The sequence below is a fragment of the Labrus bergylta genome, chromosome 12 (assembly GCF_963930695.1).
Source record: "Labrus bergylta chromosome 12, fLabBer1.1, whole genome shotgun sequence".
Lineage (NCBI taxonomy): Eukaryota > Metazoa > Chordata > Actinopteri > Labriformes > Labridae > Labrus > Labrus bergylta.
Window position 1 is genome coordinate 16,060,672 of NC_089206.1, and position 22,976 is coordinate 16,083,647.

A 22,976-nucleotide genomic window follows, 5' to 3' on the forward strand; every position below is an offset into this window, starting at 1 on the left:
GGAAACTCTATAAAAGAGAGTAGCTATTTTGTGTTGTTCTCTTTTCTCCTGTTTTTTTAAACACATCTTTCATTGAAGAAGTGTGTAGTTTATATGTATAAGTATTGCAGTTGTCTTTCAACTTGCATGATAATTTTCATGATAAAAAGGTAACCAAGTTTTGTTACTGCCCTCTCTTCTAGACTAACCTGTAATCTTAACAAGTGCAATTTAACAAATGTTGAACTCCTCCTTTGAGTCACAGAAACACACTCAGACACTCATACACAGAAATCCTTGTGTTGCACATTTCCTTAAGCAGATCCCATAAATCAAGACTGAGAACAATCTCAGGAAGTGTGCTGTGTGGTGGGGCAGGGCGAGGCCGGCGGGGGGCAAAGGAGAAGAGGGAAGGAGGAAAGGAGGGGGGGAGGGGGTAGCGGGGCCGGACCAGTCTAAACACCACAGCTGCAGCTCTGGACTCAGATCCAGCTGGCCTTTCCTGTTATTTGGCTGCGGACTCTATGACACGTCCTGTGGCATGGAGGCAGCCAAAGCTCTACTCTGTTCTCACTGAGACTGACAAAATCTAAAACCAGGGAACTTCCCATCAGGGCATGAGTGAAGATCTGCTCTCTGTCAGTGCAGACTTGAGGAAAGATACAAGGGTCCTCACCTTGTAGGCCTTTATGAAGCGCACAAACACAGGGAAGAACACCGAGGGTGGCGTCGTCTTGGCGCTCTCTCCGAAATAGTTCACCACATTGTTGAAGGCTTCCTAGAATTGGGAAGAGAGACAGTCCCAGAGTGGAAGTGATGCATGTAAACACTGTCGAGTTTGGTTGTGTGTTAAGAGGTCAGTAAGTTTTCTTCATATCTATTTTCAGAGTTTTTTTCCCCTTTGAGGTCAGAGATGAGAACAGTGTTGGATACCTCAGCAGACTTGGCGTCCTTCTGCAGCTTGTCCAGCGCCGAGTCACTGGCCTGAACGAAGCCTTTCAGGACTGAGTGATCATGGAGACTACACTCTCTGCGGATCAGGTCCATGCCTTTCCCGAGCTCTCGAACATCCAGCAGCACATTTTCCAGAGATACTTTGGAGCACAGTCGATACAGAAAATGTTTTATGTGCTGATCTATATACTATAATAGTAAATGATGACACTGTCCTAGAGATCAATGCTGTTACGATATCTACATTTATTTCATCTTACCTGCAGCAGCTTTATCAACAAAGTGCAGCTCGTTGTAGAAGTTGGCCAGTTCATGGTACTTCTCTTTCAAAATAAGGGCTATGTAGTGGAGCAATGTCATCTTCCTGTCTGTAGACTTAGTGTCCAGCAGCTGTGTAGCAACAAAAATGAATGGCATTATTAGCAACAGCATTGCACAAATGAACTGTGTGCATTATGTTTACGCAGATTTTTAAAGACATATTCTAAAGAGCCTCAAAATGTCATCAAATTCTGCAAGACAATACTCACCAGATCAAGACTTTGTAATTTAAAGCCATAAACACAGCCTCGCTTGCTGCTGTTCATGTAGTTCCCCAAGGCTAGAATGATCTACAAGTAAACCAGACAATAAAGTGTTAAATATTTGAATACCACTGCTACTGGCATTAAAATGTACGTCGATAAAAACTCACCTCAAGCATTTTTTTCAACTTTGGAGAGGATTTCACTGATCCAGAAGCAGCGATGATTGCGTTTAGCTGTGGTGTGAGCATGCTGACATTGTCAGAGAAGTTCCCAACAAAGGTGATGATGTTCATTCTCTGCGTGAGCCTCTCGATCTTGCTGAAGAATAACATGAAGCGATCTTCCTCTGCGAGCTGGTCCAGTGGACGCCGCTCGCGTTCGTACTGACGGAACATCTTCACCTCCGACTCGGTGGGCAGGAAACGCATCAGGCACTCCACAAAGTCCACAGGTAAGGCCTTCAGGTCAAACCTGAGTACACATCAAACTCATTAGTGGCTTGTTAATTCTTATGTGTGGTTCAACAAGATGAAAAGTGCATACTTCTCTATTGCTTTGCAGATTTCCTCTGTGGTCTTGTTAGCCTTGCGTAGTGTGATGGCTAAGTTCTTGGAGCGATTGGCATCCAGAAGTGTGACTTTGTTCACAGCTTTCTGGGCTACTTTGCTCTTTGTGCAGGAGAACTCCACGATCGGACCCTGGGCTCTGGTCTTAAACAGCTCCTCAAACTTCTCCAGGTCAAGCTCCTGTACATGAGTGACAAGTAGATATGATGAATCCATCTGAGAACAGTCTTTAAAAAGCAGTTTAAAGTCTTCACAAATAAAACAAGTTTTTTAAAACAAACTTTGAGCATTATCAAGTCAGGAATATTGAATGACTTTAGGTCATCTTAAGGACTTTTTTCCAGTTGTATTTTCTTGATTTACCTCCAGCACACGTTCATCATCAATCTCATTGAACACTGTGCCGTTGATCTGATTGGGCTTCAAGGCCGTCCAGTTAAACACAGGCAGGCGGAACTTGGTCTTTATAGGCTTCTTGATTCTGATAGCTGCAGTAGAGAAAACAAATATGAAACTGTTACCTGTCCTTTAACTAACTGCAGAACAAAGACGTTCAAGTATAAAATGACAAAAGAAATTAGACATTTTGTCATCTCTCACCTGAGAGACCCACACTAAGGATAACAGAGGGAGAAGTGCCTGGCAGAGGGGGGGCGAGAGGTGGTGGTGGTGGAGGGACTGGTGCACCTAGACCTGTAATGAATGAGCACAAAATATGCAAACAATTCAATTTGGAGGCCATTTGGGTTCATATTAGCCTATTTTATGAGTCATTTTTGTGTAACTTTTTCACTTCTATATTGTCATTTTGCCCTGTTTATCTTGTGATACTTTTCGTGTCTTATTCATTATATGCCTGTTTTAGTTTTCTGTTTTATCAAAGAACATTTCAACAGTTAGTGTTGTTTCCCCTTAGCTACAGTCTGCTGTACACTGACACACACAAAGGAAACCAGCCTTATTTTTCCCCTTCCTGTCTGGTATAGAAACACTGCTGTGACCCATCACCTGGCTTGGCACGAATTAGCAAAGAAGAGGAACTGAAAATAGAACTCATCCGAGGGTTTATAGTCAAACTAAATGAACTTTCACATATATGTGTCACCAGACATAATCCCTGTGCGTCATGGTCTATCACCTGAGGCAGAGGGGAGAGGAGGCGGAGGCGGGGGAGGTGGAGGAGGAGGAGGAGGAGCTTCACTCGCTGGTGGTAAACTGGTGTCTGCTCCTCCTGGGTCTGTTAAACCAATCACTGAACCCAAGGACAGCTGCCCAATGTCTCCCAAAGGGATGCCAGGACCGCTACTCCCCACTCTACCCACACCTCCGACACCCAGCGTCTCGATGGTGATGTCTCCGTCAGGCTTCTTGTGCAGACGGATGGTGCCCTGCTGCTCGAGCTCCAGCAGCCGCCTCTCGATGTTGGAGTGTCTCTGATAGGCTGCATCCTTCTCTTTTATCATCCTCCTTAGGGTGTTGACCTGGGTGTTGGTCGACTCGTATGTCTCCTGAATGGCCACCAGGGGGCGATAAAGAGCACAACACAATGACTACAAGCAGAAGAAACATCCTGTTTCCTGCTGACCTAATTTGCTATCACAGCAATTTGGCTTCATGCATCTGAACGTGATCTTTGCTAACACGCAGTTAGGTGAAGTAAAGCCTCTCTGCTGCCAGGCAGGATAGCAAATATGACATCAATACAGCCGCTGGCTTACCCGTATCACTTGCAGGTCCTTATCTTTCTGAAGCACAATCTTCTCCAGATCAGCCACCTTCATCATTGTTTCATTCTCAACCTCCAGCAGCTTCTCTGTCACCTGGGAGAGAATACAGAGAGAGCAGCAGAGATGAGAGGTGGTGAATTAAAGAATTGATCCACAGCTTGGGCATCTTTCCCAGATCCACTTCCTCCCACTCCCTCCCCTATACGCCGTGCATCATCAATATGAAATAAGATATGGCCCTGCAGCATGGCGCAGCAAAACCATGACACAGCTTTTCGTTTTGATTTTGAAAAGATTACACATGTTGCAAAGGAATTCACAAGGAATCTTCCCCCTCGTCCTCCCCCATCATTCCTGACTCCTGAGAGCGGAGTTTGTTATGAAATTCCGAGCATGATGTCAGGGCTGCCTACGACCTTTCCATGCGAAAAAGGTCTTTGCAGAGCAGCGTAGGATGTGAAGGCAACTGCCCAGAGAGAACGAGCCAACATGAGAACAATATTAAGATTGTTTGACGCTCAGTGCTTTTTCTGCGTTCTCCACCCCTTCATTATTCTGAACCACTTGTGAAATGCAAATACCGTTTAGATTTCTAATCACCACGTAGAAACAGCCGAGTAAAGTATACGGCTGGTGAACCACAACATTCTCATAAAGACAGTGTTGGTGGTCTGGACTGGGTGGTGCACTTACATGGGACAGGTGCTCCTCCAGTTCCTCCACTTTCTCCAGGGCCGCATTCTTCGTCTCCGCATCCTCAAGCAGACCACCCACGTCAAATACGTTATCCAGGTAGGCCTGGATCTGCACCGACAGCTTGTCACTCTCTGTATGTTTGCATTTCTGACATTAGGGAATAAATCTGCGTTAGTGATATCGTATATAAACTACACACCTGTTGGATTGTCCATTTAAAGCAGTGCTTCTCAAACTGTGGGGCGTGCACCCCGAGGGAGGCATGGCGACATGAAAGGAGGTCCCACCTGGAAATCTGATTCGGGTTGATTATCAAAAGTTTGAGAAGCACTGATTTAAAGCATGGTATCATAACCCTACCTCCAGGTAATCATCCAGTCCTAGCTTAGTGAATTCATACTGCAGGTGGACCCTGAAGTTCATGTCCTCCACTGAATGGACCACAATATTGATGAACTGCATGCAAGCAACCTGGAGCGGAGACACAGATGGATTTAGATCCAGGTGGCATCGATTTGAGGGACTGTCAATATTTCAACTCAACAAGAAAACATTTCTTCAACTGAGTTCATTTTACCATGTAGTCAATGTTTCCCTCCTCACAGCGGAAGTATTCCATCAGCCTTTCAAAGCGATGCTTCTCTTTACACACCTAGAAAGCAAAAGAGGCAGAATGAATCCACTGACAGAATTTAAGATAAAAATAGGGATTAATAATATTTGGAAACTCTATTTATTAAATTATAACTTCAGATTTTGGGGGGAGGAAAGTTTTGAATCCAACTAAAGAAAAAGCTGCAACAAGAGCACACAAGCACTTTATGTCAAAATATATAGATTCATCTGACTGATAATTTAAATGTTTAACATAGTAGGGGAGTCTATTGGTATTTGGAAAATATACAGAGGAGATCAAGCTTGTTCTTGCTTAATATAATAAAGAAGATCAAAGCTAAGCTGCAATTGTAAACAGAAGTTTATAAAAAGAATGGGCAGCCATTTGTTGGATTGTGCAAGAATCATAAATCCAACAGTAAAAGCATTGTTTTCTTTCTTTCCTCTTCAATTTCTATTTCTTCCATTTCAATTGTTGTAATAGAATCCCTTTTTGTCATGAAGAATATTGAAGCCATGTTGCGTTGTTTGCAACAACAGCCTCTTCTTATGATCATAATTTAATAATAATTGATGGGATGGAAAGCCAGAGAAAGGAAAAGACGAGAGGCTGACAGTAGTTTCCTACTTAAAAATAAACTGCTTCTGTTTTCCAAAGTTATAAATAGTGAGTTTTTTCAATACTAGAAGAAAAAGAAACATGCCCTTTGTGGATTCATTTGTGGATCTAATTCGTGATTACTTGTACAGCTGTGGTTGAGTGCCACTGGTGACCTTTTTTGAGAGATATCAAAGACCTGTCAACTTTCATGCTTCATTTAAGAAACACAACACAACAGAAATACCCTCTTGTTTTGACTAGTGGCTTGATTAGCTCTCATGCCTCTCTGGGGGTTTTTCGACTCTGCGAGAGGCAAAGCAAACCTTTGTGGTCCACTGGCTCCCATCAGGGAGTTGATCCTGATCATTGTTTGAGGTTGGCTCACATCTGGTGTCTTAATGAGACTAATGACCTTAGCCCGGCCACTGTAGAGCTTTACTTACACCCTCAGTAGACATGAAAACCCCCAGAGAGCCAAGAACTTTCATCCCTCTACCCTTGCCCTTGACGCCTTCATGCACACCAGTGATGTGGGAAATGATGGCAATTTAATTAATGCCATGTTCTGAAGAGAAAAACTTTTGGAAGTGATGGTCCAAATTTCATTAAAGCGCTGCTTCAGGCACCTCTTTGAAGTTGTCAAATGCTGAGAGGATGATCTCGTGACCTCCTCGGACGAGACAGACGGCAGCCAGCAGCTCCAGGACCAACGCTTTTGTCCTGGTAAGAAAGGAAGACACTCATTAATACAAAAATCCAGTTAAACTGCAAACACGTCTTCTCTTTCAGAATGAAGGTGGGAAAGTTTAATATTTATACCATCTGATTTAACAAAATCCCTGAAACTAAGTCTAACTCAAGTGTAAATCTTGAGTTGTGTTTACATTTGTACCCTTCATTATGAAGTGATCAGCCCAGGCACTTAAACACTAATCTGCCTGTAGTAAACATTCCTTAAGCAGTGTGTATCTCCGCCTCTGATCGCTGACTTCAGAGAGAAGCTCAGCCCCGTGGAGAATGAGACACACATCATTAAGCTCAAGATTAAGATTTACTTTATTGATCCCTGCAAGGGGAAATTTCTGTTTTTACACTCTAAGTCATGCACAAACAGGATCCTATGGACATGCACTAATGAGGAGATGCCAGAGAGGGCGCTCCTGGGCTGATGGTGGGGGGGATCAGTGCCTTCAAGGGCACCTCGGCAGTGCTCAGGAAGTGATCTGGCACCTCTCCAGCTACCAGACCAACTTCCAGATTTGGTCCGCATCTGGATTTGAACTGGCGACCCTCCGGTTCCCAGCGTAAATCCCTACTGCCGCCCCCCCACCATATGAACTGGCTGCAGTGTTCCCCCCTATTGTCTGACACAGAGCCTCCTCTATCGAAACAGGGGGCCTCAAATCTTACCGTGAGTTCTTATTGTTCAAGCTGAGAGCAATTTCATTGACTGCGTGTGCGTGAGACATGACCATATTGAAGCCATACTGCATGAAGAAGGCAGAGAGAGAGAGAGAGAGAGAGAGAGAGAGAGAGAGAACAGGATGTGGTCAGAATGAACTTTGGTTTATACAAATGGCACAGGAAACACAAAATCCTCAGGTTTATCACGGATGTAGAGGTGTCACAGTCTGTTACCTGATAGTTCATGATTGCTCTCAAGCACATGATGCACACATGCACATCGTCTTTTTGGCTCACGAGGCGGGAGTTCTTGATGGTTTTGCTGTTAGAAATGGTTCCATAGCTGCAACAGATGGAAGAAGTTAAGAAGTGGTGGAGATTCTGTGATGACACTTTCTGTTTCACTTCAAGTTTGACGCTAAATCGGCTCGCTTTATTTATTCACGAGAGTGTAACTGCTATTCAGATGACTTCTGTTCTGAGTGTGGCATAGAGAGAGCGAGAGAGAGAGAGAGAGAAAATTACAGAGGACGAGGTCTGACAGAAAAAACTTTTGAGGTCACAGATGCATTATGGGAGATGCCTGGTTTCCCTGCTGTCAACCACTGCTGTTATGCAACTGTATTGCAAAGTCATCATGTACAAACAACATTACTTTTCTCGTGCAGTTTCTAAATTACTTTAAATGTCTCGTGATCCAGCATTTCTGAATCATATGAATCAATTTTTTATGTTACACCAAAATAGATTCAGCAGCCCTTTCAACTAAAAGGCTGAAAAGACTGAGTTTTCCTGGTATTTGATCGTATTTCTGTTTACTCTATTAGAGCTTATTTACTCCTATGAGACTCAACGTCTTGTGTCTCTTCATCTCCTGTCTGTGTGTGGCTCAGTGATGAAGAAGAGCATCACAACTGTCCAACATATGCTGCAGCACACAGCTGGCACTCATCTGAAGACAGTGCAGATGCACATCTGGACAGATGAAGGAGGATTGTTAACAAAAAGTCTCATAGTGCAAAAGTTCAAAGGTTTAAGTTCCTATGTCTGATACAGCTCGCAATCTGCCGAGTCTAAAGGTCAAGGGGAAGGTTGGTCGAATCCATCAACTTTTCTGAAACAAAACATCACCAAGAAATTGAGCTTGCAAGCAAATACATTTTTGTAGCATTCAGGGTTAGCAGAGCAAGGCAATAACAGGGTAAAGGTAATAGCTGGGAAGCTAGCTGAGCAATACGTACCGGAGGACTGACTGGCGGGCCGAGCGCACCAGTGTGTTGCAGAAGGGGTGCGTGCCCATTTGGTGCAGATCCTCTATGGACCTGCTCCAAGACTTAGCCTTGTCCAAGTAGCCATCCTCCCCATTCTCCAGCCCCTCAAAATCCAACCTGAGCCACATATAGTCAGAAAGACAAGCAAACACAGAGGAGCCGGGGGTGTAGATAGGAGGCAGGAGGGAGGTTAGGTTAGCAATGCAGCTTGGTAGAGAGCCAGGGGTTATCACAAGAACTGTCAACAGGCTGCACGATAAAGCTCAGCACACTGATTCTGTCCCGTTCAGGCAATGTAAAGCTCATCACTACACCATATAGCACCTTTGCAGGAACACAGTCAGTTGCAAAGTATGCAACAAGGCATACAAACACATCCAAAGAAGGCACAAATGCAGTTTTGCACTTTTTTAGATGCACAAGCAGTTTCTTACAGGCTTTACGGGACTACAACATGTTAACTAAGCAGCTGGAAACACTGCCCGACCCAGAGGAAGGATTCTGAATGAAACATTTTTGAGAGATACGTGTGTGTGTGTGTGTGTGTGTGTGTGATACTCACATAACAGCACACTGGGCAAAGGAGAGATACTCCACCAGGATGTCAAGGCCTCTGTTCTCATCATTGAGGAACTCCCTGACCCACCTGTGACGCATGGGCACAAACAGAGGTCAGCAGGGCACAGACTCAAAAACACTCCCTTATCCTTTTTGTTTTTTCAAAGTATTAAGTATTTTTTGGGCTGTTTGCCTTTAGTTGATGGGACATCTTGAGAGAGATAGGCAATGTGGGGAGAGAGAGAGTGGTCGTAACATGCACCAAATACTGTCAGGTCTGCACACCCTCATCCTTTAAGACTGTATTTTAGCCATGTTCCTCATTTCTAAGCTCCACAGAGGCCTTTTGTAGAACTTTTATCAGGTTTGGTCACCATCTGGATTATTATTTTTTGTACTGTATATATTTTTCTCTTTAGCTGTAGTGACTCCTTAAAGTTACTAGGGCCGAATTGGAAAGCCACCTTTAGACCAACAAAGAGACTTGGATGGGAAAATTAGTAGTTTAAAAAAACTGTTTCTACATTAGACACTATGTGTAAGGATGTAATGTGTGTGTTTTCTGAGACCAGACGGGGTAAAAGCCACTCAGAGTAAAATTGTGGAGGGAGGCAAGTGTACATGGTTTTATGTCAAGTTGTTTTTTACTGTTTTGCTTTTCACTTTCAAAAACATTTTCCTTTAGATGTATGTGCACACAATACTCCTGTGAAAGGGGGGTTATTACACACATTTCCCTCTTTGGATCACAAAGTCGCTTGTGTTTGTTCCTTTTTTTTAATTTCCCCATCGACACACTATAAGACCTTAAGCAATATTTTGGCAAGTATTATGTAATCAACCTGATAGTTATGATCGCCACAGAAAAATCTTTGGCAGAAATGCAATGGAAAGTAAACTACAGCAGGGCTTCAGATTTCATCTCAGTTTAATTCCAGTTTTCTATCGAGACAGGGAGAGAAATCAGTCCAAACAAAGGAGCTCCCATTGCGACGAGAGAAAGAATGTTGAGGGCATATGGCTCAAGGAGTTGGGCTCAGGTCGACTCCCTGACAGTCAACAGTATTTTGTCTGCCTCCCCCACAAGACCCCCTTCACCTCCTCCCTACTTCTTCAGGGGACTCCAGGGGTGAACAGCATTGGGGTAAAAGGTTCTTAAAATAGTCTTGAAGTGCTGGTTATGATGACAGAAGGCTACTCAGCCAATGAAAAGTCAGGCAGGAAAGCAATCAAAGGTCTCAACGTAGCATAGGGAGAGGGGGAGGGAGGGAGGGAGGGAGGAAAGGGAAGAGAGGTGAGGAGAAGAACAGAGGAAAGCAAACAAAGCAGTAAAGAGTAAAAACGGGTGCAGGAGGGAAGGGGGGGGGGCAAGGAGGTGGGCTTGATCATCAGTTTCCTGTCTGCCACCCCTCCCTCCTCTTTCTCCCTTCCTTGCCTCCGACCCCTCATTCCTTCCTCTCCCTCTCTCTACTTCTCTCCAACTTGTTGCTATTTCAGATTTTCTTGGCAATCTCAGGAATAACACATCAGAGAGGGTCAGGGATTCGGACACACACAATAAACCAGCATCTGTTTCACTTAATCCCACACAAAAAAAAAAGTCTTCTGAAAATAATTTTCCTCTTTTCCCCTTCTCTCTGTATTTCTGAGAAATGCGGAGGAAACAGACATTTATGGATGAAGCCCTAACAGAATAGGAGTTGTCCTTGGACTCGATGATCACTGTGCAAAATCAACATCTTTTTCTCAGGCTCCTTCTGGTTTGAGAGTTTAGTGGCATGTCACAGCAGCACATTTTGTATGTATCATTATCAGTGTGACAATGGTGTATCAAGTCAAGGATCAAGCCTGCAACACTGAAGACAAAGGCTAGAATGGCTTACGTAACATCCACATACTGAATGCCTATTGTCTTTTACAAAATACGATAAAACGTTACAAAAACATTGTTTACTTTAAAAATCTGACAAATCAGTGTATTTGTATCCCTGTGTGTTTGTGTGTGTGTGTGTGTGTGTGTGTGTGTGTGTGTGTGTGTGTGTGTGTGTGTGTGTGTGTGTGTGTGTGTGCTTTTCACTAGGTTCAGCATTGGTCAGCTTGGCTTCCTGTCCCTCTGGCACACACAACAAAGCTTCATGCTCGACACTATGGGGGAGTGGACGAGGCAGCACAATGGCTACCATCTGGGCATTATGAGTACCAGCTCTATGAAGTGGAGCTGCAGAGCCTGGCAAAGTTAAAACAATGGGGGATATCTGGGCACCGTAAGCGATGAAGCAGGAGCACAAAAGACTATTCTTTACGGTAATAATGTGGTTTCCTAAAGGGCAGCGTACCAACAAATCAAAATGTGTGATTCAACAGACAATTAGGCTGTAAAAGTATTGATTACCCAATGTGGTTCGTCCGCAGAGAGATCTCCAGCTCCCTTAAGACTTTGGTAGACTCCTGAACCCGCCTGCGAAACTTCTGCAACGCACAATGAAGTCAGAGAGTTTTGCAACAGATTTATAATTATGCCAATTAAGTATAAAAGGGTCACCTACCAATTCCCATTGCACTCATGTTACATTTGTTATGTGACGGTGTTTAGTAAGTAGTCAAATCAATACAGCAGAATCAAGGATATTGTCTTCTTTGTCTTCTGTTCCTACATTATGCTCGATGCAAATCACCTGAGAACAGTTTAGTGCTAGCAGCAGCTAATGTGTATGATGTTGCAATCCAACTGTCAACAGTTTTTTCAGATTATTTCTTCTTCTTTTTTTTTAAGTTTCTTATGCTAGCAGCAGCTTGTGTGTCCCCAGGTGTGATTGAAGACTCAGCTAAAGATGTCTGGTTGGCGCACTTCACTTCAATCCGCCTTATTTTCCCCCTCGTTTTAAAACTTGTAGTCTTCAGCCCAAACTACTAACACATTCCCACAAGTGTCATGACTTTATCCAATCTCCCTTAAGCCATAAATAGGTTTAGATATATCATCTATACATATGCATTAGTATTTTAAGACTGACACTGTCATTTGTACTATCTCACCTTTCTTGTGACTCCCGGGTCTAGGTATCCTCGTAGCTTCTGGATGTAGGTGTGAGGTGGATTCTTCACCTGAAATCTCTCCTGAAAATGGACAACAGCAGCATTGTGATGAGTGTTTGCTGAAGTCACTGTGTTGGTACAGAATGAGCCACATGATGATGCCAGCTGTGTGTGTAGGGTGTGAGGGTTTTTGAGCGCACCTGGTCGCAGATCAGGTCCCACTTCTTTTCATTGTCGTACTGTCTGAGGAGCCGGGCTTTGTCTGGAGGCAGGTTCATAGAATTCTGAAAAATAAATCAATGAATCATTACATATAACCACATATTTTCCTTTTGTTCCCCATTATTTCCTTGTTTATAGCAGCTGTGACTGTGAGCGAGTGTTTCGACAAAGCCTTGGTTTTACAGGCCTCTGGCGCCAACAACAGTACACCGATGAAACTTTGGGGACTAAGACCTTCACCTCACTTCCTGTGTTGACTTGGTGCATCCTGCAGCAGGCGATGATCTGCATCTCCGCACTCAGACACACTTTGCTTTTAACCACAACAAGCCACAATTGGCTTATCCACAGACCTGTCATCTAATCCCCTCATAAAAAACACTTGAACGCCACACGAGACGCCCAGAGGCAGCCACTTTATTGTGGCTCAAATTAAATCCTAAATGCTCTAATTTGTGTTTAGAGACCAGTCCAAATGGTTTTACGTCCTTGTGACAACAGTAAAGATAACACAAACAATACAACGCAGGTTCTTGAGTTATAACTTCCCTGGGATAAGCCAAGAGCTTGTTCACAGTGGTTGATGTGTAAATCTTAAAAATGAGGAAGCACAACAATAAGACGGAGCTCGCCAGCATGAAAGTGATCACCTCAGCGTTTCTCTATGAAGAGACGTCAGAGATTGTTCGCACTGGGAACTCTCTTTTACACCAGTATCAACAGAACCCCATAAGCTCGACCACAAACAGCCTGTCAGCTTGACTTTTAACCTGCAGCTATAACTCAGCCTCCAATCTAAAACGCAACACCCTGTTAAACCTTCCCAGGTCAGACCATGTTCACACTGGCATTTTGCCACCGGTGGAGTGTTTGAGGGATGGAAAATGACAAATTATTGTTCCTACTGTGTATTACACAATCTCAGAAATATTGCATGCGAGTATTTTAAAAATAAGTTTTACACATCAGGTCCACATCGCTCACTCCATCAGCACGTCATGAATCATTTTATCTTAAGGTGACTGAGGAAAGATGGCTGACTCATATTTCATTTGCATGTTTTTTTCATCAGATATTCAAACATCTATACAAACTTGTGAAAGAAGGTCAGCTAGAAATACAAACGTACAAATGAGTCATTCCTAACAGAGCTGGTATTGTAGGGGAAAGTGATTCGACGTAATGTGCTTTATGATTCCCTTGCAGGAGAGAGGAGCAGTAACATGCATACCAGATGTCCAGAATTACAGGAGGAATGTGACCTGTTTACAGAACTCCTTTATAGCAGTAAATTGTCTCTCTTGTCTGACCCCCAACCTGCTCCCTCTCCTCCTCCTCTGCCCCTCCTGGGAGACATTTTAGTCTTCAGAAAGGTCAGACTAGGAAGTGGAGAGTACTACCTCTCATCTGTCTCTTCAAATGATCGGTTTCTCAGCATATATAACACAGACTTGACACTTGGATTTAAAAAAAAAAAAAAAGACGCTTCATGTATAAGGTTGACCTTCGGATTTTAAATCTGCATTTTTACTCTGTTAAATAAATATAAAATAACATGTTCAAAGAACTTTTCATTTCATGTTAGGTGCTTTAAATTCTACATTTTACTGCAGGAGAAGGATTGTTCAATAATTCAATTTAGGAGCAAAATCATTTAATCATTTAAATGGATTGAGCACTTTTGTTAGGAAACAGTAAGGTTCTTCTTCTTCATCCTCATCGGTCTGTTTCGTTAATTACTTTGGACTGGTTTTCATGGGTGAGAATACAGAATGGGTTTAAGCTGTGTTTGATGGATTGTCCGATAGTCTTGAACTGATTCCTGAGGTGCGCTCAGAGCGGTGCTCTGTCGCTTTAAATGACGTAATAAGACAGGTGAAGTGGGAGCTGACGGAGGACCCGTATGGACACCAAATTTGAAGCTGTCGGACCTGACAGATGACCCACTGGACTTGTTTTGAAAACCAGCCGTATCTTATGTGATCCAACTACAACAAACTAAACTGAACTCATAGACGAAGCTTGGCCTCGTCGCTCTAAAAGCTGTCCGGTGTCCCGGCAGACCCGCGTACAGGTGAGCTGACCTAACCTCATGTGTTCCCTGTGTGAGAAACAGTCCTTTCCGTACCTGTCATCTCTTGACTTCTCTGTCACACTTCAGGTTAGGGCTAGTTTTTGTTGTATGTATATGTGTAGCCGGTGCTAGCTCGTAACACTTTGGTCAGTTTTTTCTTTTTTCAGTATAAATGACAAATATTTTCTGGTTTCAGCTCTTCACATGTTCAAATTTGACGCCACAGTTCTTTTTTCCCGATTTCTTTAATGGACCAAACTTATTTAAATAAGAAAACTAAGATAAGATAAGATCATCCTTTATTCCCTCTGTGGGGTTGCAGCAATAAAAAGACAAGAAGAAGAGCATGCATACATTAAGTGCAAATGAAATAAGAATAGATAGGAACAAAATAAAAGTACTATGTATTTACATTAACTTATAAGTATTAAGTAATTTTTACACCCATTACCTGCCAAACTAAAAACTATACAGGGTATTCAGATATGCTGTGCAATAAGAGGCAAGTTAAAGTTAAAGTGACCGGATCTGAGATCAAGTGACAAGTTTGAGATAAGGTGACAAAATGAAACAATAAATATAAAAATAAGTATCTATAAGTATAACATGATTAACAGTTAACAACTGTCAGGAAAATATACTGATAATAACATTTATCATTACTTAAAGCAACTTAGTCAACCTTAGTCATTCATAGATGCTTTTGTCATATTCAAAATGTAGTGATGAATTCAAAGATGCAAATGCACTGAGTGGATTTCTTTAATACACTCTCCATCATGTTGCATGTAGGCTTTAATTGGGATGTAAACACTTGTAGGCTAAATGACAAATTACACCCAGATATCTGTCCTGGCTCCTTATACTGAAGTGGGGCAAACAGGCAGAGAGCACGGTCCCCTTTTCAAGTAATGTCCTTCTAAAATACTGTCAAACATCCAGAGTGGACACGCACATACACAAAAATACAAAAACACGCACAAAGATGTACATCCATTTAGTATAAAAATGCTTCATTAAGTTCAAACCTGCCCACTGTTGTTGGACTTGAAGAGGATATTAGTGATTTTAACACAAATGAGAAGTGACCAAAGGTGTAATCACACTATCAAAGTCAGTCATGTAGTATATTCTGTTATGAGCAGTGAAGACACACACACACTGTGGTGTTTACTGTGTTAACTTAGTTTGTTACAGCCCAAGGTCATGTAAACAAATACAGGTGGGACTGTGCAGGCGTGAGCAGAGCTGCAAAAGTTAAGAAAACAAGTATAGAAAAAGTACTGCTCGAATAAAAGAGGAAGAGAGGGAAATGTTAATCCTGCAAAAGCAGAGAGGAAAAGAGCAGAGGGGATGTTTCCTTTCTGACTGGATTTGAGTAATTTGAGCCAAGTAACCCAATTTAGCTAATTTAATTTCACTTTCTCCCACAGCGATACAATCATGCACTTCCTGTGTTTATAAGAAGCTAAAAAGGCGTTGTTTTATGGGAGAGAGGGAGCAGGGTCGCATTCAAATGACCAGCCCATTTTCGGGGTTAAATACTACAGAAATGCCAAGAATGCTTGGTGCTTGTTATGAAACCAAAATGCCCAGATATTCTCTCCTCCAGTAAGGCCGTTCTTGTTTGACCTGAGAGCAGCCTGATAAAGAGATTCAATGTGGAGCTTTGTTATGATTTGGTGTGCTGCCATACCCATCCTTTGACATTTGAGCTATTTTTTTTCCTCATAGAAAATCTCTAACAATGGCTGGTGGGCAGGGTCCGCGACTCAGTGTATGCCCCCTGGTGCTGCTCTGCAGAGCGAAATCCGGCAACAACACAGCTCCAGTACACACACACACCAGTACACTGCAGGACCAGATAAACAGGTTTTCTATCACCACTATCTCTGCAACCATCCGGCCTCCATTGTGAGCCAGACCAGGAGACCAGGTCCAAGGACAAAATGAAGAAAGGATATTTCTATTTTTGTATTCAAGATTGATTTTGGGGCGTTAAATGCAGGAGAGTGGATCGAGTTTGTTTTGCCGAATTCTTTGTACAAATATCTGATTTACAGAAAAAATAAATATATAAATGTAATGACAAAAGATTGTGGGAAGAAATAAGATTTGAGAGGATTAGTTAAAAGTCACTTGTGAGAAAATGAATCAGCATTAGTTTAGTTTAAATGATAAACTGTTTTATCATTGTGAAAACTAAAGGTTGTTCTACAAAACAATTTGAAGATGTTACACCAGATTCTGGGGAGGAAGTTCATAGTGTTTTATCAGCTTATAAACTAAAGAATTAAACTATAAAAGGTCAATTTAATTTTATAGCCAGCCAGTGTTTGATCACAGCCCTATAATTAATAGTTAAAAAAAAAAGAGTAAACATTACGAACAAACAAACGAATCAAATACAGGTGTGGCAAGCATCTGGAGGTGAAAGGATGTCACGGAGAAGATTTAAGCACAGGATGACACAGGCCAACAGAGAGGGCACAAACTCTAAAACAGAGACATTTGAGCTCTCACGTAAGACGGAGGTCTTCAAGACTCAACAGTTGAAGTAGTTGAGGGGGTCAGGTTTCTGGTTAAAGAGGCATGAAGAGTCAAGAAGAGCCATCAGGGACCCAGCAGAGCGCTCAAGTCACACACAGACCCCTGCAAGTGAGAGGGAGGAGGAGGGGGGGGGGGGGGGTTCTGCAGAGTCCAGGGTCAGTGCAGACATCAGAGTCAACAGGGCAACTTCAATCTGCCCCTAAACTGGACAGCTTCCTAATCCGAGCTGATTTACAACCAGCCGGTCCTGTCAGAGTCTCCCAGAGAGACAAATGGAAAAGACTGACAGGATGCACCCCCCACCGCCCCCCCCAAACCGCCCCTAGTCTTTCTCACAGCTTCACACTTTTCCATTTGGATAAGATATAAAACCAGCATTAAGCACACTGGATCACTTTGAATGTTTGAGCTCTTTGTACAGTAGAGGACAGAAGTTTCATTATATGTTTAAAGATTGTAAGAGAAAGTCAAGTGGACTCTTTGATCAGCATCAACACAGTGGTTCAATGTTTGTGATTCATCAAATATATTGTATACAATAAAGGTCAGAAAGTAATCTAAAGAGGATTCTAATTCAATTTCTTAATTTTTTGTTACTTAGTAATGTTCAAATATGTACTTGCAGCATCTAGGATTTGGTTAATATAAATGGCCCCCCTGTGAGCCTTGAAGGGTTGTATGCATGGGAGCAAAATAGACAAGAATAATCTAATATCAGACTGTTACACCCTACAAGTGGCCAACAAACCAAATGCATTCACCCCCATCTCTCTTTTGTGCTCCATCAGTGGGCTGGAAATGCTGCGTCTGTGTTTTGGATCTACTTTGATTTGGTTTACACAGGCCAGACTTAGTTGTCATCGGCTTGGAGGGAAATGAGTGGGTGGCTAAAAGAGCTCAGGAGGTTGGACAGAGCCTGTGGCGGTTCAGACACTAAAAAGAGGCCCAGACAGTCCTCTTTACCCCCAACAGGTCGTAGTGTCTGCTCATCAGGGCGGGGTCCAGTAGGACGATTACACTGCCAGCTGTCCTGCCAACATCAGCAACAATGCACTGAGCTACGACACATACTCAAGAAATGTCAGGGTAATTCATTTGATTAACTAGTTCAAGGTCACGAGTTTATTTCTTTATCCATTGAAGTTTCAGGTGCTTTAGTTTTACACATAAACATGAACAACGTCCACCACTAGCAAGAGCTGACATAAGCTGAAATATGAATTATGAGGGGAAAGTTTAGCATTCTTGTGAACATGATCTTTTTTGATTTTTTGCCAGGAGTTGATAAAAAAAAAACAGGATTCGTTTATTTATATAAGGACAAGTATGAAGCAAGTCAGCTGATGCCGCACACATCACTTTAAGCCTTAGCTCATTTGAAATGCCCCTCCCTACATGGAACGTTACAAAACGTTTAAAAAAAGAGCTAACCTGTATCACATATATGTTATTGGTTATATATGAATCTACAGGAAACTTCTGGTTGTCTTAGCTGAACACAAAAGCTGTAAAAATGACAATTACCCTGCATGGCTTACATTCTACACATCCAGGGCTTAATATTTAACAGATTATGTTTTGTTGGCTTAAATTTATATAATCTTATAGTGTGGTAGATTAAAAAAAATATTTAATCAAAGCTAAGCTGTGATAACTAGCTGCTTGATGTATCTTCTTACTGATCAAAACATTAAGGTTGTGTCAATCTTCCCTTTAAACTCTAAACAAGAAGATTTCTCAAAATGTCAAAACTGATTGTTTGTCACCAGTTGAGATGAGACAAAGTTATTTTAATCGTTTTGTACTAAAGCCTGATAGAAACATTTACTAACCTCCTGGTAAGAAAAATCATGGTTCCCTTTTTCCAATCTTTTGTGGACATTGAGCCTATGTGCTTCTTGATTTGCTCTCAGAGAATAAAACTGTCCTTGGCCATCCTTCATAGTTTCATTTGGCTGCTAGAAGTTTAGAGACCAAGATAACAGAAAGATATTGTTGGCCTCTTTTTGTTATCACTAAAAATATCTGAAAAAACCCCTCATCTGGCTATTTTATTTACTGTGATTAAAAGCTTTAGAATACATTGTGTCAACATAGTTGAGCTCTATATGACAAAGGTAAACATTTTCTGAACATACTGAGCTGATCCGGTAACAAAGGAAAATACAAGCCCAGCCAATGAGGGGGAAGATAAGGCCTGAAGGTTTTTAATGAAGGGTCTGAAGAGGGGAGACAAAGCCGTGCCACTGATCCCTATCAGAAAGTAGGGATCAGTGGAGGCAAAGAAAAACACGGTGAACATGGCTGTGTTTTCTGAAAGAATATAGAGTGAGTAAAAAAAGAAAAGAAAGGTGACACCCTGTGTCTTTGCCAGAGGTGGCAAGCTTTAGTTCAAGGTAAATGTGTACCTCAAAAATAAAAAAGACGAGGAATAAATAATGCTTTACAGCCTTATATGAAATAGGAGGGACATTATACATATGTCGTTGTGTAAATGTCATCATGACAACATGAGGTGGGGCTCATCAGGCTGGATGACCTGATTCAATGACATCACTCAAGAGCCACAGTATGAATCAGACTCAGCATATGACAGCATCTAAATGTATTTCACCAGCGTTCATTGATGAGTGTCAGGGCTTTTGTTTGGACTTCTCCTTTTCCTCTGTACTGAAACACAATGAGAGGAGACAGGATGAGAGGCCCGGCTGTTGTCGTCATGAGGCTGAAGGGACTTCCTGAACTCTTCAGGAAATTAAAAGCTGGCCTGAGTAATGTAAGGGTTGTACCATAGCGGCTACGTGCAAAACAAGCTTGTGTGTGTTTTAACACATCCACTCCTACCATGAATGAGTTGAAGGTGTTTTTTTTTTTTGTTTTTTTTTACAGCTCCAAGGTAAGCCTCCTTGGATTAAAAGCGACGGAGTGGAGTGTGGGAAAACACTGCCCCCCTTTCTCTGAGCAGATATCCGATCACCCTATCGCTCTATTGTGAGGTAACCTGAAGCAGGCAATCACAACAAAGCATGAGTCCTGCATAAGGACACTAAACCAGGAGGGTCGACACCACCTCTCTCCTGAGGTGGGGCTGAAGGTGTGTGTGTGTGTGTTGGGGTGGGGGAGATGTTTTTCCAACAGGTGGAGAGTTAAATTCATCACCCCTCCCTGTCCTGGTTCATGTTTACAAAGCAAACATAATGAGACTGCGTGTTTATTGAGATATTAACATAACAGGTAAAGCTACTCAGATGTAGTTAACTCAAACCACATTCATGACATGTGAGAGTGCAAACATGTAGTGAGTGAAAACAATGGGATACAATGGCTGATCCAAATGCAGTTAACCTACATTACTTTCCATTTTCAAACCTAATACATTACTAATGAGACGTTCCTTTTATTCGACACAACTAACTCGAGACGTCATTTGATTTTGTTTAGTAGAAGATGATTTGTTTGTCAATCATTGTTGATAATTTAACTATAACACCTGAAAATAGAGACAATCTAAATATTCCTATGTTTCAATGTCCACTTTGTGTCGCCGGTAGCCTTGTGGTTAGTGTGTGCGCCATGTACGGAGGTTAAAGTCCTTCAAGTGGGCGGCTCGGGTTCAAATCTGACCTATGGCTCCTTTCCTGCATGTCATTATCCAATCTCTCTCTCTCTCTGATTTCTGACTCTGTCCACTTCTCCTGTCTCTAAAATAAGGCATAAAAAGCCCCAAAATAAACAAATAAACAAAAACAGATCTCCACTTTGACATTTTCTCTTTAAATGACAAAACTTGAACATTTTGTCATTTGAAGAGAGGGACGTTAAGTTCATAATGATGTCATCAGAGAAACGTAGATAGATCAACTGGTCAAACATAAAAAGCTGAAGTGGCTGCAACTCAGCTCTTAAGAGTATTCACATCCTGCTGCATGTGTTTTTTTTTTTGTTAAACGGTAACACCGTTTATAGCTGTGTTAATGTGATGTCTGTGTGGCTTCTGATTCATTCAGTTCATGGTAATTTAAGACTTGACCCAGAAGGCAACTAGATTTGGTTAAAGGTCTTGAAGACGTTTCACTTCTCCTCTGAAAAGCTTCTTCAGTTCTTAACTGACTTGTGGATAAAGCTAGACATGTAAACCTCCATGGATCTCTGACATAATATGAAAAGGATTATAATGTGAGAGGACTGTGGGTGGCTGAGTATAATGGCCAAGCTTTGAAACCATTTTATTACAGTCTGGGATGAAGCTAAACTACCTATCATCCACCCTCACATTGTCATTTTGTCAGCAAGCCTAGATATGAAGTTTTAATTCTGTTTCAGTCTTCTGCTCTCCGTCTTGCCGCCCTTCTCCAGCCTGTAGCCCTCTGAAGTCTCCTCTCTTCTCCCATGAATCTACTGGACTGTGACCTCTCAGTAACTGGTGAGAGAAACAACTTACCCTCGGGCCATTTCTTTACAACACAAAACCAAATGTACAGAGGCAAGAGGAAGTTGATGAAATGCCTTGTTTCGCTTGTTTTAAGGGACACCTCCCAGAACCAATTTGCTAATCTGTTTATTTACACGATGACATACTTGGGATCGACAGCGATGATAGCTGGAGAGCGTTATCATCACAGGGAGCTTTGAGCTGAACTAAAGGTCTCTAGTTTGAGATGAAGATGAAAATGTTCGTCTTCTAAAGCTAGATGTTTCTCAAGCTTCAAAGGACAGTGAAATTAAAACGCCCACTAGAGGCGTCAATTCCCACCTGACAATTCTTTTGTCTAATTTATTTGTCTTTTTAAACAAAATGTATCGAGGAAGTTTGAACACAAACAAAGATATGACAGAGGTAAGGGACAAAGTTATAAATACATTCTGATCCTGAATGAGAGGCATTCGTTCAATCCGGGGTTGAACATCCTGTTTGTTCTCCTCTGTGTGTCCGTACATAGTCCTAGGGAAACCCCGGCCAACAGGAGATATACACAGGGAATGTCAGGAATGCAGGTACATGAATGCCTCAATAACTCCTGCTGGCCGGGCCCTATGACACACTGCCCAGTCAAAAGATGAAGTCAATGTTGGAGGGGGGAAGAACTGATGAATTATAAAATAAAAAGGAACAAAAACCAAAACCAAAAGACAGTCAAAGACGCCGGTGTGAAATTTAAATAAATACCACGGAATCAGTCATGAGTCTTAAAAAGTTCCCCTTTATCTCCCCCTATGACTTCACCGTAAAAAGTCCACAGGAGTAGAAGTCTTCAGAAATGACAAAAACAGTGTTCTATATCGTGAGGAAGGCCTGAAAATGATTACAACGTGTCACTTTCTAATTAGCATTAAGCCATAAACGGGCTCACGGCGGTTCTTCTGAGCATCTACGTTTTAAAAAAAGGAGTGAAGCGGCACAAAAGGCGCCAGGGGATGAGGCCCCCTTTCTAAAACAACACTGACTGACAGACTCCCCATTGTACTGAGAAGGAAACCACTTCTCCAACATAGTACAGCCGCAGTGCAGCTGCATGAAGAGCTGCATGCAAACCCCCACTGACACACACAGACGCACATTAACACACACGCATACCTAAAAAATACTAACATATGCAGATCAATGGCAAACACATGCCCTTCCTTTGTAGATGAATACAATCAGATCTACATTTCGCTGATGTGAACAAACAGCTTGTGTCTTACTTGTTGCTGTTTCTCAGAGTTGAGCACAACAAATAAACAACGTCTTTTGCACTTTAGCATCGCTGTTGTTCTATCTGGCTTTACATTTCATAGTTTTCCATTTTAGTAGTTGCTCGCTTGCTAGCCAAGAGACGGACAAAAGATTATTACCTCTGCTATGTCTGTATGTAAAAAGCAGCCAGTAAGCTACCAAGTTAGCTTAGCATAAAGACTGGAAACAGCGGGTGCTAGCTATCCTAGTTGTGTACACTGTCCACTTACCAGAACATATTTATTATGAACAAACTATAACATTTTAGTAACTTCTGAATATATCTAGGCTGGACAGTTTCTCCTCTGGTTAAGACTATTTCTGCTAGGCTGAGCTAATTTGCTGCTGGCTGTGCGTTTCCATTTACCATAAAGACATCCACTTTCTTGTCTAGTTCTTAACATGAAATCCAACAGGCACATTTTTTGTTGATGCTTTTTCTTCTGTAAAACAATGGTAAGATGTTGTATCTTCTCAGTC

General features: G+C 42.1%; 1 protein-coding gene across 3 annotated transcripts in view; it reads right to left on the reverse strand.

Annotated features, from left to right (window-relative positions):
* The window catches only part of fmnl3 (formin-like 3), a 33,818-nt gene that overhangs the window by 5,906 nt on the left and 4,936 nt on the right, over positions 1 to 22,976 (reverse strand). For 2 of the 3 annotated variants that reach the window (XM_065961150.1, XM_020635024.3), the window contains exons 2-22: positions 12,135 to 12,218; positions 11,935 to 12,015; positions 11,291 to 11,367; positions 8,903 to 8,986; positions 8,311 to 8,457; positions 7,304 to 7,412; positions 7,076 to 7,152; positions 6,292 to 6,385; positions 5,027 to 5,101; positions 4,810 to 4,920; positions 4,447 to 4,596; positions 3,745 to 3,846; positions 3,165 to 3,534; positions 2,627 to 2,719; positions 2,390 to 2,514; positions 2,004 to 2,206; positions 1,628 to 1,931; positions 1,464 to 1,544; positions 1,194 to 1,323; positions 913 to 1,073; positions 656 to 757 (exon numbers count right to left, since the gene is read on the reverse strand). In XM_065961150.1, the coding sequence (XP_065817222.1) occupies positions 656 to 757; positions 913 to 1,073; positions 1,194 to 1,323; positions 1,464 to 1,544; positions 1,628 to 1,931; positions 2,004 to 2,206; positions 2,390 to 2,514; positions 2,627 to 2,719; positions 3,165 to 3,534; positions 3,745 to 3,846; positions 4,447 to 4,596; positions 4,810 to 4,920; positions 5,027 to 5,101; positions 6,292 to 6,385; positions 7,076 to 7,152; positions 7,304 to 7,412; positions 8,311 to 8,457; positions 8,903 to 8,986; positions 11,291 to 11,367; positions 11,935 to 12,015; positions 12,135 to 12,218 (2,760 nt within the window). The remainder of the gene's footprint in view (positions 1 to 655; positions 758 to 912; positions 1,074 to 1,193; positions 1,324 to 1,463; positions 1,545 to 1,627; positions 1,932 to 2,003; positions 2,207 to 2,389; positions 2,515 to 2,626; positions 2,720 to 3,164; positions 3,535 to 3,744; positions 3,847 to 4,446; positions 4,597 to 4,809; positions 4,921 to 5,026; positions 5,102 to 6,291; positions 6,386 to 7,075; positions 7,153 to 7,303; positions 7,413 to 8,310; positions 8,458 to 8,902; positions 8,987 to 11,290; positions 11,368 to 11,934; positions 12,016 to 12,134; positions 12,219 to 22,976) is intronic. The other variant, XM_065961151.1, reaches the window with a different exon arrangement.